General features: G+C 42.7%; 1 protein-coding gene across 4 annotated transcripts in view; it reads left to right on the top strand.

Moving 5' to 3' along the window:
- The window catches only part of KANSL3 (KAT8 regulatory NSL complex subunit 3), a 44,428-nt gene extending 31,250 nt beyond the window's left edge, over positions 1–13,178 (top strand). For 2 of the 4 annotated variants that reach the window (XM_044663775.1, XM_044663774.1), the window contains 8 exons: positions 325–402; positions 2,096–2,287; positions 3,395–3,473; positions 3,975–4,129; positions 5,252–5,361; positions 5,801–6,023; positions 6,585–6,718; positions 10,427–13,178. In XM_044663775.1, the coding sequence (XP_044519710.1) occupies positions 325–402; positions 2,096–2,287; positions 3,395–3,473; positions 3,975–4,129; positions 5,252–5,361; positions 5,801–6,023; positions 6,585–6,718; positions 10,427–10,447 (992 nt within the window). In that variant the 3' untranslated portion in view covers positions 10,448–13,178. The remainder of the gene's footprint in view (positions 1–324; positions 403–2,095; positions 2,288–3,394; positions 3,474–3,974; positions 4,130–5,251; positions 5,362–5,800; positions 6,024–6,584; positions 6,719–10,426) is intronic. The other 2 variants (XM_044663777.1, XM_044663776.1) reach the window with 2 other exon arrangements.
- The last annotated feature ends 530 nt before the right edge of the window (positions 13,179–13,708 follow it).

Genomic DNA, 13,708 nt, shown 5'->3' with positions numbered 1-13,708 from the left:
AAGGGAAAGGGTGAGATGTTAGCTGTTACTACCATTTGGATCATCAAATAGGGTACAGCAATTCAGGGAATATTTAGAGATTTTCTTGCTAATAGGCATACTGTTAATGACATTGGTTAGGCAGGGAACCAGAATGGAGTTGTTCTCCCTTTTGCTTAGAGACCAGTTGGTCATGAGTGAGAGCAGTAACTTCAGAATCCCATCAGTGATGGTTTCAGTCAGCAAGAAGTAATGAGACATCTTCAGGCCCCTTCCTGGCTCCCTCTCCCCTCCTTGTCTCCCTTGGCCGGCTATGATTCTGTAATTCTCTCTGATTCATTCCAGCGCAGTTTGCTGCTTTTCTGAAACAAAACATGCTGGTGAGGAAAACTCTTCCTCCCGGCACCTCCTCCTGTCTCTTTGGTGAGTATCTTTCTCTTGCCTGCTTGTCTCTTGCTTCCTCTGCATCTGCTGCTCAACTTGCCTCTCTCACATAGATAGCCCAGCATGATACCTTGCACAAAGTAGGTGCTAAATAGGTATTTAGTGGAATTAGATTGAATATTTGCTCTAGCCTTTCCTTTTTATTTGTCTTTTTTTTTTTTAATCTCCCTTCTTACTCCTTCCATCTTTTTGCCTTCCTCTCCATCTTCCTATTTCTTTCTCAGTGGATTTGTCTCTGTGGGACCCTCTGGCCGTTGTCATGTTGCATTTCTCTTGTTCTTTTTCCTTCCGTTGTTTTTTATTTTCTCTCTGGTTTATTTTCTTTGTTCTTCCATGTTCTCATTTTCTTGATTTCTCTGCATGACCCTTTTTGTTTGCCCCCTTTGTATATATAGAAAGGCCTATGTTTCTGTAAGTTGTTTGCCTCTGTTTTCTTGCCCCCATCATGACCACTAAAGGAAGGAAACCATTTGCAAGCTTCAAAGCTTTAAAAAAATTTTTCCCTGTTCTACCTCCACTTTTCCATTCCTGTTTGAGCCAGTGCATTCAGGTCTTGAAAGATCCTTCCAGCTCTTATTGTGCTGTGATGGTGATCAAGAGGAATCACTTATGGCTCCAGGCCAGGATCCTGCCCCTCATGGGAGTAGCTGTACTGCCCTTTGTGCTTGAATGGGAAGGGTTGGGGTGGGATAGTCCCCCTGCAGAGTTGAAAACATTCCTGGAGGTGAGCCAGTCTGGAGAGGCCTATGTGAAGGGCACTTTGGAGAGAGGAGAACAAAGAAGGCTTGGCCGTCCTTGTGGATGAGTTTGATTTGGATCTATTCACCAATCAGTGAAGAGAGGCTGGTTTGTATGCTAGAGAGAAGCAATTTCTGAAGCAGGTTGCATGGTTTGCTGTTACCCTGCTCACTTTAGAGCAAGAGCTTTGGGTTCCATATTTGAACTCCCTTAGCCTGAGTACAAGAAAAGAATCAACTGTTTTTTCTACAGTGGAATTTCTTTAGATCTCCTACATTTGACAAAGGAAATGCCCCAGATTTCATGGAACTAGGCAAAACTCAGTGTTTCCATGGAAATTATAATAGTTAGAGGAGGATGGCCCTCTTGCTGGACAGGGTTAGTGGCCTTATGCTCTGCAGTCCTTAGGTATACTGGGGACTTTTCCTCTGGTCCTACACATTTCTCTGCCTTGCTGTGTCCAATGCAATGTTTAATATCCCTAAGAGAACTTTAGTTTTGTGATTTGAGGGACAAATGGAATCAGAGATGGACAGAACTATTTCATAGATTAGGAAATACTACCTATTCTCCTTGTCACGCTAATATTTCCTTATTGGACCCAGCCATGGTAGGGAGAAATTTACTCCTTTTTTCTTTCTAGACCTCTTCATTCTCCAGGGCTGAGGTCAGGATGAGCAGGGATGTAGTCACATCATTCAGGACAGAGCTTCTAGGGTTAAGTTGCTATTGTGGGGAAGAGTCCAAGGTGAGGTGACTGAAGACAGAGTTGACTTTGGAAGCTTCTTGGGTTCAAGGCTTTGGACAAGGACTGATCATTCAGTTTGAGTAGTATGTATGTGTGGGATGCATGCTTGTGTGCCTCTTTGAGGCAATGCCTGTTGGGCCTTCCTGGGATGGAGGAGGCCTCAGACTGATTTTCCTCACTTTTTAGTTCCCATCTCCTCAGACCAAACTGAGGAAGCTGATAAAGAAGACCTTCGGGGCCAGCTGAAGCGTCAGCATCCTCCTAGCCCCCCTCCAGGTAGCAAGGCTTCTAAGCGAGCTAAGATCAAAGTGACCATTGTCTCTCATGGGGATGGGGCTAGTGGACCAAGTCTCCCATCCCAAGGAGGAACGACAGAGGGTAAGTGACTAGAGAAGCTGTTATTGCACTAATTGAATACTCACAGAGAGCTTAGACCCACTAGTTTGTGGCTCCTGCTCTGGGGTTTAGTCTTTATTCCAACTCACAAAGGAGCCTGTAGTAGAAGTAGACATTGAAATACATGTGGGAAGAAACCAGGCAGGGTCCAGTGATCTGATATTGGAGTCATAGACCATTAGATAATGGATTTTTAGAGAAAACCTGATTTCACTCCCTTATTTTACAATTCTAGAAACTGAAACCCAGAGAGGAGAAATGACTAATTCTAAGTTGGTATTTCTAAAGCTCAAATTTGACTATGTCTATCTTTTGCTTAAGAATCTTTTGTAACATGAAATACGTAACTATGGGAAAACATTCAAAATAAAAACTAAAAAAAATAGTAAAAAAAAAAAAGAATCTTTTGTGACTCCTTCTTGGATAAAATGGACTTTATTTGACATTTACAGCCCTTCAAAACCTAGGTCCAAACTGTCTCTTCTAGACTGACTTCATATTACTTCCCCATACCCACTCTTTTTATCAGTCAAACTGGCTAGTTTGCTATTCCTGAACTGTGAATTTCCCGTTTTCATGCCTTTGTTCAGGCTCTCCCCCATGCCTAGAATGTTCTCCCTTTGCCTCTTGGAATTTTAAAAGTTTGTCTTCTTTTATTAGGCCTTTTCCTGATCCCCCTGTCGTTAGTGTCCTTTGCCCCAGTTCCCAGAATTGCTTTGAATATATTTTGTATTATGTAAATTGCTTCCCATTTTTAGAATGTAAATTCTTTGAGGGCAGGGACTTTCATTTTTTATTTTTTTACCCCCAATGCCTATTAATATCAGGCACTGAGTACATGCTTGCTAAATGCCGTTTGAATTGAGTTACTTATGGTCACATAGTAAAGGGTGAAATTGGAACTTGAAACTAGATATTCTGACTCCCAGTCCAGAGATCTTTATCAGTAGGGTATAGCTCAGTTTAGTCTGGGAATAGTGAGACCAGTCCAGGTTTATTGTATTTTCCTAGTGCTCCGTAATTTTGTGAGGTATAGGCAGAAGCAGATGTGAGCAGTCAATGTGTCTAAAAGCTGTTGTTCATTTTCAGGAGGAAAACCTATTACTGTGACTCGGGGGCAAGCTGCTGTGGGTGCCAAGGAGCTAACAGGGCTGCTCACCACAGCCAAGTGAGTCTACTTGGCTTTGTTTTCTTTTAATGTCATTTCTTTTCATCTCTTTCTGATAGATCGCATAAAGTTTGTCCTTAGGCATGCAAATTTGTTTTTTCTTAGGTTGCTTCTATGAGACATTTCTCTGTGGGGTAGGCCATTTTCTATTTGTATCCACAAAAAGGGGAGCCACTTTTTGTCTGAGGATCTTCAACTCTACCACCATTACCCATATCCTTGTTCTAATGGCCTGGCCCCCAGAAAGAAATATTGGTATTGAAGTCTCCCTTACTGATTTCTATACTTGACTTTATTCCTTCCCTATTAGTAGAATTTGGCTTAGGATGTAGGTGGCAATTTTTGGAAGTTGAAAGTCAGGAGGCCAGAGTTCTTTCTCTGATGTTCTTTCCTGTGCCTCCCCTGACCTCTTCTTTATACTTGGCTACCTCCATAGTCTGTCTCATCAGTTTGCCAGTTGAAATTTGGAACAGTGCTTCAACTCTTTTCTTGTCTCTCCAGATCAAGTGTGGCTTCTGAAACAGTGTCAGTGAGCCCAGCTTCTTCCTCCATTATTCCCAACAGTACTGCTCCTAGTGCCTTCCACACTTTGCAGAGCCGCTTGGTGGCTAGTGGTGGTCACTGCGTGGCAGCCTCCCCTGGCAGCACACTCCCAGGTATTTTACCCCACCTTGACTTCCTTTGCTTTTTGATGTGCTACTGGGCAGGGGGAAGGTGGTGGTTTCATATGAGAGGGATCTTTTTTGACCTAGCTTATAGGTGTAGGTTTTGCATGGTTTTGATGTTAGGAATTAGCCAAACCTTCATTCATGGTAAGGAATTTTTACTCAGCCTCTTCCTGTAGGAGATCTCAGTCTACAATTGTATCATGTGTGGAATTTTTTTGGGCTACAGATTCCATTCCCTTCTTTTTTTAATCCTTACCTTTCATCTTAGAATTAATACTATGTATAAGAGCAGTAAGGGGACTAGGCAATGTGGGGTTAAGTGACTTGTCCAGGGTCACATAGTTAGGAAATGTGAGGCTAGATCTAAACTCAGGACCTGTCTCTAGGCCTTGCTGTCTATCTACTGAGCTACCTAGCTGTTCCCTCCCTTCCATTCCCTTCTTTTTTTTTTTTTTTTAAAACCCTTAACTTCTGTGTATTGGCTCCTTGGTGGAAGAGTGGTAAGGGTGGGCAGTGGGGGTCAAGTGACTTGCCCAGAGTCACATAGCTGGGAAGTGTCTGAGGCCGGATCTGAACCTAGGACCTCCTGTCTCTAGGCCCAACTCTCAATCCACTGAGCTACCCAGCTGCCCCTATTCCCTTCTAATAAACATTTTTGTGCATGAGATATGGAATCAGAGACATGGCTCAAATGCTAGGTACTAGCAAGACCATGTACCTTTTTGCCTTCTCCTTAAAGAAGGTCCACTTATATAGGCTAGGCAAGTCTATTCTCTCTACTCTTCTAGGCTGAGGTTAGTAGCAGAAAATCTTTTGGCAAGAGTATGAATCGGGTCAGGGAGAACCTTTAAAGGTCCTGTCTCATAAAGTAGATTAGTTGGGGGACAAGTTTAGAGTAAGTGGGTATCTCTATAGCACCCCAACTTTTTTGCCATGTACCACATGAGTCTTCAGAGAGAAGTAGGAAGATAATTGAATGCTAATTCTAAGTAAGAGTTCAAACCAGCAAATAATGGCTTATTAGTTAAAAGATAAAGAGATGGGAAACCTTTGGGCTAAAGGATAAGGGTGGCTAAGCCTATTGTATTGATGGTGGTCTTCTCCTCCCAGGGTCCACATCTGCCAGCAGCCTTCTTCAGGGTCTCAGCTTCAGCCTACAGGATATCAGTAGCAAAACTCCTACCCTCCCAGCTAGTGCTTCCCCAGGGCCAGCCACACAGGTAAGTGGTCAGAAGTTCAGAGATCTGCATTGTACTTGGATGGGCAGATTAGGGAGAGGTAGTCATAGCCAATTTAGGATTGGGGTCAATAATAACTACAACAACAAATGTTTATGTAGTGTTTATTTTGTACCAAGCACTTTAAAATTATTTCATTTGGTCTCACAACTTCTCTGGGAGGTAGATATCCTTATCCTTCCCATTTTACAGATGAGGAAACTGAGGCAAGTTTAATGACTTGTTCAAAGGCACACAGCTATTAAATGTATAAGTTTGGATAGCTCCTTATCCTGTCCAGCTAAAGAACCTTGAGTTTAAGCTAACAATTTTTATTAGGGCTTCCCTCATCTATTCCTTTGATCCTCTGTGGTTCTCAAAAACTCAAAGAATGTCATTAAATGATACAGCTTTTTAATACCTGGGCTTATATATCTCACAGGCCAGCAGTGTGAAGTTGCCAACTCCTATGCAGGGCCTGGGTGCTATCACCACAGGCACTGGCACTATTGTTCGTACCATTCCTGTGGCCACCACTCTCTCCTCGTTGGGTGCCACTCCTGGTGGGAAGCCTACAGCCATTCACCAACTGCTGACCAATGGGGGCCTCGCTAAGTTGGCCAGTAGCCTCCCTGGCCTGGCTCAGATTTCTAATCAAGCGGCAGGTGAGTCTCATGAGGACTTGTGTGAGTGACAGATTGGGGAATCTCAACTCTGTAGCTTGCCTGCTCATATCACATGGATGAGACGTGACTTTAAACTGAAACCCAAGAGAATTAGAAAGGGAACCTCCAACTGATTTGGCTCCATGGGTTTTTGTGTAACTTAGAAGACAGACTTGGGACCAAAGAAATTTTAGGGGAGGCAGGTGTAGTCTGTCATATTCATAAGGAACAGTAAGAACTGCCCCCAAATAGAATGAGCTGCTTTGAAGGAAGTATATTTTCCATTGCTAGCAGTATTGAAACCGAAATTGAGTGAAGCTATGTCAAAGATAATGGAGAGGGGATTTTTGAATTGGATAGGAGCTTGGACTAGTAGTGCTACTTTAAGGAGCTCATGAGAACACAGGCTGCTTACTGTTTTTTTCTGAACTTTGAATAGTGGGGTACAGTTGATTGGATAAGTGGACAGAAAGAAACAAATGAGGAAGAAGGAAGTGGTATTGAGAAGACTCCTTTCAAAGTAGTGGTTATAATAATAACTCAAATCCCTTTTTTCCTTAGGCTTGAAGGCCCCAACCACCATTACAGTAACTCTGCGAGGTCAACCCAGTCGTGTCACTACATTGAGCCCAATGGGCACAGGAGCTGCCTCTCTAGAGGAGTCCACCTCTCAGGCTCTGCCTTCTACCCCACAGGTGAGTCTTACCAGAGAGGAAGGAGGGTCGTCCCATGTGGAGCAGAAGGCATAGACTTGCCTGATAATTCTAGTGGGATATTCTTTCCATTTATGTAATTTATCACTCAGCTGCTATAGAGGAAGACTGCTGAAAATATTCTTTTCCCAGTAGCATTGCAGGTGAGGAGTTTGCACAGATTTAGACAACAATGCCTTTTTTAAGTTAAACATAGAATAAACACAGGAAAAAAATATAAATCTAAAAGATTAACATTGAAAGCACTTCTCTCTGGGGGCAGCTAGGTGGCTCAGGGGATAGAAAGCCAGGCCTGAAGACAGGAAGTTCTGAGTTCAAATGTGGCCTCTGACACTTCCTAGCTTGGTGACCCTGGGCAAGTCACTTAACCCTCATTGCCTAGCCTTTACTGCTCTTCTACACAGTATTGTTTCTAAGATGGAAGGTAAGGGTTTAAAAAAAAAGTACTTCTTTATCTGTCTTAAAAAACCTTCTTTTCATTTATTAAACATTATACCCCTTCACACACCATAATTGACCTTCTCGATCTTCAAACATGATAATCTGTTGCCCAACTGTCTGTGAGCTTCATTCTTCTGTTTCTCCTATGCAGTTTTGTTGCTTCTTGCTACTTCTGAGGATTTTGCTACCAGGACCTTTATTTGATCTTATATACTATGAGATTTTTTAAAAACCTGTACCTTCTCTCTTAGAATCTGTACTAAATATTGGTTCAAAGGCAGAAGAACGGTAAGGGCTGGGCAATGGGGGTTAAGTGACTTGCCCAGGGGCACACAGCTAGGTAGTGTCTGAGGCTAGATTTAAATCTAGAACCTTCCTTCTCCAGGCCTGGCTCTCAATCCACTGAGCCACCCAGCTACCCCTACTATGAGCTTTTGATATGAAATCTTCTGGTTCACAGATGGAGCTCAGGAAGACTCCCCACAGTTTGATGGCATCAGGAAAAACTGAATTTTACTTTAATCTTGAACATACTTGCAGGCAGCTTGGTTCATTTGGGCACTGTCCATTCTTATGTTCTAGTTTGATTATGAGCTGAGCTTAATTAGTAGGTGCTAAAGGTGTAGCTGGTGGTCGTTGGATGACTTCAGCTTTTCATAGGCATTCTTCTGAAATTCCTTTTGGGGCAGAAGTTGGCAGACTGATTGCTACCTGGCATCAGTTGTGCTAGAAAAGCAGCACCCTTCACTTCCTTTAAGACCATCAATGAGAAGCCATTCGGAGAAATGTTAATGGCCTGAAACAGGGAAGGATCTTGACACTATCAGTCAATCAGTACACATTAGGCACCTACTTTGTGACAGGCACTATGCTAGATCCTGGGGATACAAGAATGAAACATTTCCTGCTCCTAAGGAACTCGACTTCTGTCTGTTGAAATAATGTGTACACATTTATGTAAATACCAGGAAGTTTCAGGGCAGGGGCAGGTGCATTTGTAGCTAAGCTATATAGGATCCAGAAAGACCTAATGTAGGAAGTGGTACTTGAGCTGAGTTTTGAGAGAAGCCAGGAATTCTAAGAGGTGAAGGTGAGGAGGGAGGGATTGCAAGTAATAAGATAAGCAAAGGTAGCCTGGAGCCTGATTGAGAAGTATGTGCTTTAAATGTTGAACTGAGGCGTTTGTATTTTTCTGTGGCTACTGGGAAGCATTGGAGCTTTTTAAGCAGGGGAGTGACATGGTCAGAACTGTGCTTTTTAAGACTAGTACTTTGGTGCCTATGGATGGTTTGAAGAGCCGAGAGAATGGAAGCGGGGAAACCAATTAAACTATTGCAGTAGTCAGGAGAGAAGTAACCTGAATGAGGGCGGTGGTCATGTGAGTGAGTGTTAACAAGGAGATTCTGAGGAGAGAGCCAGAAGGCAGAACTGACAGCATTTGGCTGCTGATTGCACATGGTAGGGTGAGGGAGGAGGAGTATGAAGCCAAGGTTTTGAACTTGATGACAGGAAGGTTTGAAACTTTGATAGTGTCAGACCTGGTTGATGGGGGTCCGACCTGAGACTAATGAGTCAAAGAGTTGAGTAATGTAGCCAGTCTTTATGTGGGAAAGGTGGGGGGGGTTGGGGAGGAGACAGGGAGGAAGGAAGGGAGAGCAAGGGGAGAGCCTGCAACCTGTAGATGGCTAAGGGTCTACCCCGGGTTGGAAAAGGGAGGAATCTTTTATAGGGTGGTGGTCTGGGATTAGGTAATCTGGATTGCCTCTATTGGGCAAAGTTGGGGTTCTTACGTCTAGATGATTGGATAGCTATAAGGGAGTTGGGAACCTTGGGCTCTGGGGGTGGTAAGTTCTCAGGCCTGATGGTCAGTGATGCAGGAGGTCATTTGTCTGGGCCTGACAGGGATATCTTGGTGTTCTTCCAGGTTTTACTATTGTGGCAATTTCTGTCCCAGGCTTGGACAGGTGCTGGGGAAAGGGGAAGGGGTGGAGTGGTACACTTTGGTCTCAGTAGGGGGGATTTGGGTCCCAAGATCTATCAGATAGAAATAGAGAAAATTGGAACTATGGTTGATTTGGGGAAAAGATTATGAGTTTTGTTTTGGATATGTCGAATCTGAGATACTTATGGACTATCTATTTGGAAATAACACAGTGAATAGTTCTTAATGATATGTGATTAGAGCTTAGTAGAAACTAGGTCTGGATAGTCTGGGAGTCATCTGTCTAGTGTTGATAATCGAAATCGAATTGATGATACATACTCTCAAGAGGAAGAGAGAGAAGGTGGCGCAGGATAGAGCCTTAGGTTATGCTCACTTTTAGGGGATATCATTTGGATGTTGAACCAAAAAAGAGATGAATATAGGTGAATGGCTACTATTAACAGAATTGGTGAAGTCAGAAGGAGATGAGGAGATCATCTTTTAGGGAAAGAGAAATTTGTTTTGTATATATTAAGAGGGCTGGAGTCAGGAAGACCTGAATTCAAATCTGGCCTCAGACACTTAACTAGCTTTATGACCCTGGCAAGTCACTTAAATTCTTTGTTTCAGTTTCTTCATTTGTAAAATGGAGATAATAATGACACCTTTCTTCCAGGGTTGTTTGTCAGGTCAAATGAGATCATTATAAAGCACCTAACACAATGCTTGGCACATAGTAAGCACTATATATGTGTTAGCTTTAAAAAAAAGTTTCAGGAACTAGTGAATCATTAAGAAAGAGCTGTTCTTATCTGACAGATAACCTTTCTATTTTTTCTGAGAGATGGGCTGTTGTTTTCTATGGAACTGCAGAATAAGTAGGTCTTGTTAACTGAGAACTAAATCAGAGGAAGCCCTAAGAGAGCAGAATTGTTATGATTATATATCATGCTAGCTTGAATCCCTTGTTTTCAAGTTTTTCCAATGTCCTGGATCAACTGACTGATGAACCCACCCTTACTCTTATGCAGAATAGCCAAACTAAAGCTGGCTTTGTAACAGAGCTCTTTTTGCCACATATCCTGAAATCTGGAGGCCAGGAGATGCTAAAGTTTAGTTAGACCTGTGAGTAAAGAAAAGGATATAGGTTCTGCTGGCACCCTTGATCCTTATATCATGGGCTTGATTTCTTCTAAGAATTTTAATACCTTATGACTCCTGAGTCCTCAACCTTACCCTTATCTTTCTTTCCTGAACTGTAGAGCAAAGGCTCCTTGATTTCTCTTGGCTGAGTCTTGACTATGCTTTCTTTCTTCTTCCTACAGCGATTGCCACCAGCTCCTTGAAGACGCCGGTGTAATATCTCTAACTCTCATTGTCTGTGATGGCTGCCTTCCAACAAGCCTGCAGGCACACAGATTGCTTTGTGATGTTGCCTGCCTTCTTGAAGACTTCCTTTGAGACTATCATCCTTGTTTGCCTGCTCAATCATCAAGGATAGGCATTTGAGTCTTTTAGAACCAGTGGGCTAGGTAACCTTACTGTTCAGCAAATGCAGTACCATCCTCTGGGATCAGCAGGTTTTGGCTTCCAAGCCATCCCCTTTCCCCCCTTTTCCCCTGTTCTCAGTCCCCCTTAATGCAGCAGATGGCTATACCACTGGGTTTCACACATTTCATAGGTGTTATTACCAGATGGAATTAGGGGCTCTGCTTTTCAGAGAGGAGAAAGCTTCTCCCCCCTTTTACCAAGATCAAAACAAATCAAAGGTGACATCAGTAAGAAGTAGTGGCTTCTTTCATGAGATACCAGCTAAGCCAGTCAGATGACAGCTGGGCTGGTAGTCAGACCTTCCCATCAGCCATGACTGGACATGAGTGCAAATGTTGCATTTTTGAGGTTGTTTAATAAAGCTGTTTCTCTTTGGAAGGGCTCTGTTGCCCTCTGTGGCAAGATTGGGAGATTGTGTAAGCAGAAATTAGGGGAGAAAACCTGGTCTACTGACCCTACACATGGTCATGTGTCTTCACTACAGTTTTCTTTGTAGTATCGTAGAGCATAAGGTAATATGCCCAATACAGCTCTCTGATCTAGAAGTCAAACAAGGATTCCTAGAGACTGAAAACTTATTTTTCAAACCTGTCCTAATGAAGGTGAGGAGGACAGCTGAAATTTCTAGGCTTTTGATTCACCCCGTCTGCCTCCCAAATGAGCAGCATCACTTGTGACATGAGGATAGTACCACACAGGGTCTATGTCATCTCACTGAGCATTTAACACTTCCAGTTAGGTAGAAGGCTAGCAAGTGAGGAGGGACTGAAAAGAGGAGGAAATAAATAATGGGACAGCCTGAGGGAGCAGTAGTAGGCAAATTGACTAAAATTATTTTGTTCTTGGGCTTTGCATCCTATTCAACTTTTACTCAAGCATTGGTGCTTGTGTAAGTTATGGGGGACAGGAACAATTAGGTCAAATGAATCAGAATAGGAATTGTGACCCATAATCAGCAGAGAAGATAAGAGACCAAGATAATCTCTGCTACTTGAGTGCTGTGGAGTTTAGCCCAACATGCTAATTTTGGACACTTTATGAAGTGTGTGGGGGTCAGGAATGCCTCTTTCAGTTCCTGAGTGGCTACTTTTTTTTTTTTTCCCCCTCATCTAGAAGTTGGAGGTATTAGTCTTGGAGATAGTTACGTAACCAAGTGATGACTATTGGGGCCAGTTCAGTAAGCAGAAAGGTCTCTGGGGAATTTTCATGTTGGAAATTGAGACCATAACCTGTCACTTTTTTCCTAAATACTTGACACTGGAAGGAAACTGGGGTCTGAAATGTTATCTCTTCTTCCTTTACGACTTCCCTAATAAATTTCTGTTACGTCTTTGTGATTTTAGTCGAAATGACAGTGGTAGACTTGGGAGCCATGATCTAGCCTTTTGATGCCACAACCAGGCAGCTGACCTAGTTATTCAGTAGCTGCGGGAGATGGCAGGATTGATAAGATGGAGTTTACATAATCTACCCAGTGGCAACTGGTATTTCTGGTGTATGTGTGCCTGTCAGATTAAGCATGGTCAACTCCACTGAAGTGCAGTGCTCTGCTTTTTCTTTAGAAAGGAGCCTTCTAGAGCTGTTCTCAGTTGGCCCCTCAGTGGGCACATGCAGGAGGGTCTGTTCTCACAGGCTAGTAGGTTTGGCTGACATTTTGTTAACACTGTGGCTCACAGTGTTCTTCAGGTGTACAGGTGATACTTTAAACTCCTGGAAGCACTGAAATGCCAAACCAGCCTAAGACAAATAGTAGGCACATTTTCTGGGAGCAGGCAGAAATCACAGATGTCTGTGATTCCATGGGGGCAAGTATAAGGCAGGAGATTTGGGTGACAGTGATCCAAACTATTTAGGATTAGTTTCCCAGCCAGCTATTCCATTCATGACCTAGGAAAGATCTGTAAGTTGTTGGAGACTGTTCTCTGACATAATTAGCTTATTAGAGTACTGCTGGAGCCAAAAAGGTCAACCAAGTGAAGAGCACTGCCCTCCATAGTATTGAAAACAACCAATACATCATTCATCTCTGGGACAAAACGGATTTGTCTGTGCAGATAGTATTTTCTCTTTCTTGTTTCCATAGCTTGAGAAAGACATGAGAGAACCAGAGAAGAAGATTATAGATTTGACATAATAAAGAGGGTTCTCCAGGTGAGAGCCAGGTTAAAAATATGGCAGCTGGAATCTAAACATGAATTTCTTCACTAGAGCTATCAGAAGAGTAGACCCCTTTAAAGCTAGAATGGAGGGATTAAAAGCAAGTGTCCTTTAGCACAACACAGTAAGTTTAAGGAATTTGTTACTGTCTATGAGTGGTCCTCACGTAATTGGGGATCAGGAATAGCTTAGGTAAATGCATGGAAGATAGGTCTGTTGTGTCATTAAAGAAAATATATTCTTCGGAGGACCTCCCTCAACATTGAGGGGGCATCATTGAGAAGAGCATGTGCCCAGGCTGGGAAATGGGGCTGACCTGATGTGGCAGTTCTGATGTTCTATTAACAATAAACTGTGGCGTGCTGCTAACTTATTTTTTGAAATTATTTCAATTTTTTTTCCCTTATAGCAACCCTGTGGGTTAGGCTTGTAGGTATTATTCCCTTTTCACCAATGGGAAAGCAGGATCACAGTCTGATTGGGAAGAAACCTCAAAGGCCATCTATACCAGGCCAATTTCTAACCAAAAATTTCCCATGAAACATGCCAAACAAGTGAATATTTAGTGAGCACTTGAAAGGGGAGGGTAACTTGTTACCTCCTGAGGTGCTCATTCTATTTTTGTATAACTCATTGCTCAGAATTTTTATCTCATGTCAAGCCTAAATCTGTCTCTCTGCAACTTCTATCCACTACTCATGTTTTTGCCATTTTAAACCAAACTAAATAAGTCTACCATCCTTCAATTTCTTGAAAAGAATGAATATGTTCTTTCTCCAGGCTAAATGCCTCTCTTAAAAGGATTGTCATTTGGCATGTGTGAGGCCCTTCATATCTAGGTCTCCTCTTGGACTCTCTCTTGTTTGCCCTCTCCCTACTTAAAATGTCTTACCTAGAAA

This window comes from Gracilinanus agilis, chromosome 2 (assembly GCF_016433145.1).
Source record: "Gracilinanus agilis isolate LMUSP501 chromosome 2, AgileGrace, whole genome shotgun sequence".
Classification (NCBI taxonomy): Eukaryota; Metazoa; Chordata; class Mammalia; order Didelphimorphia; family Didelphidae; genus Gracilinanus; species Gracilinanus agilis.
This window is presented reverse-complemented; position numbering and strand designations above follow the sequence as displayed.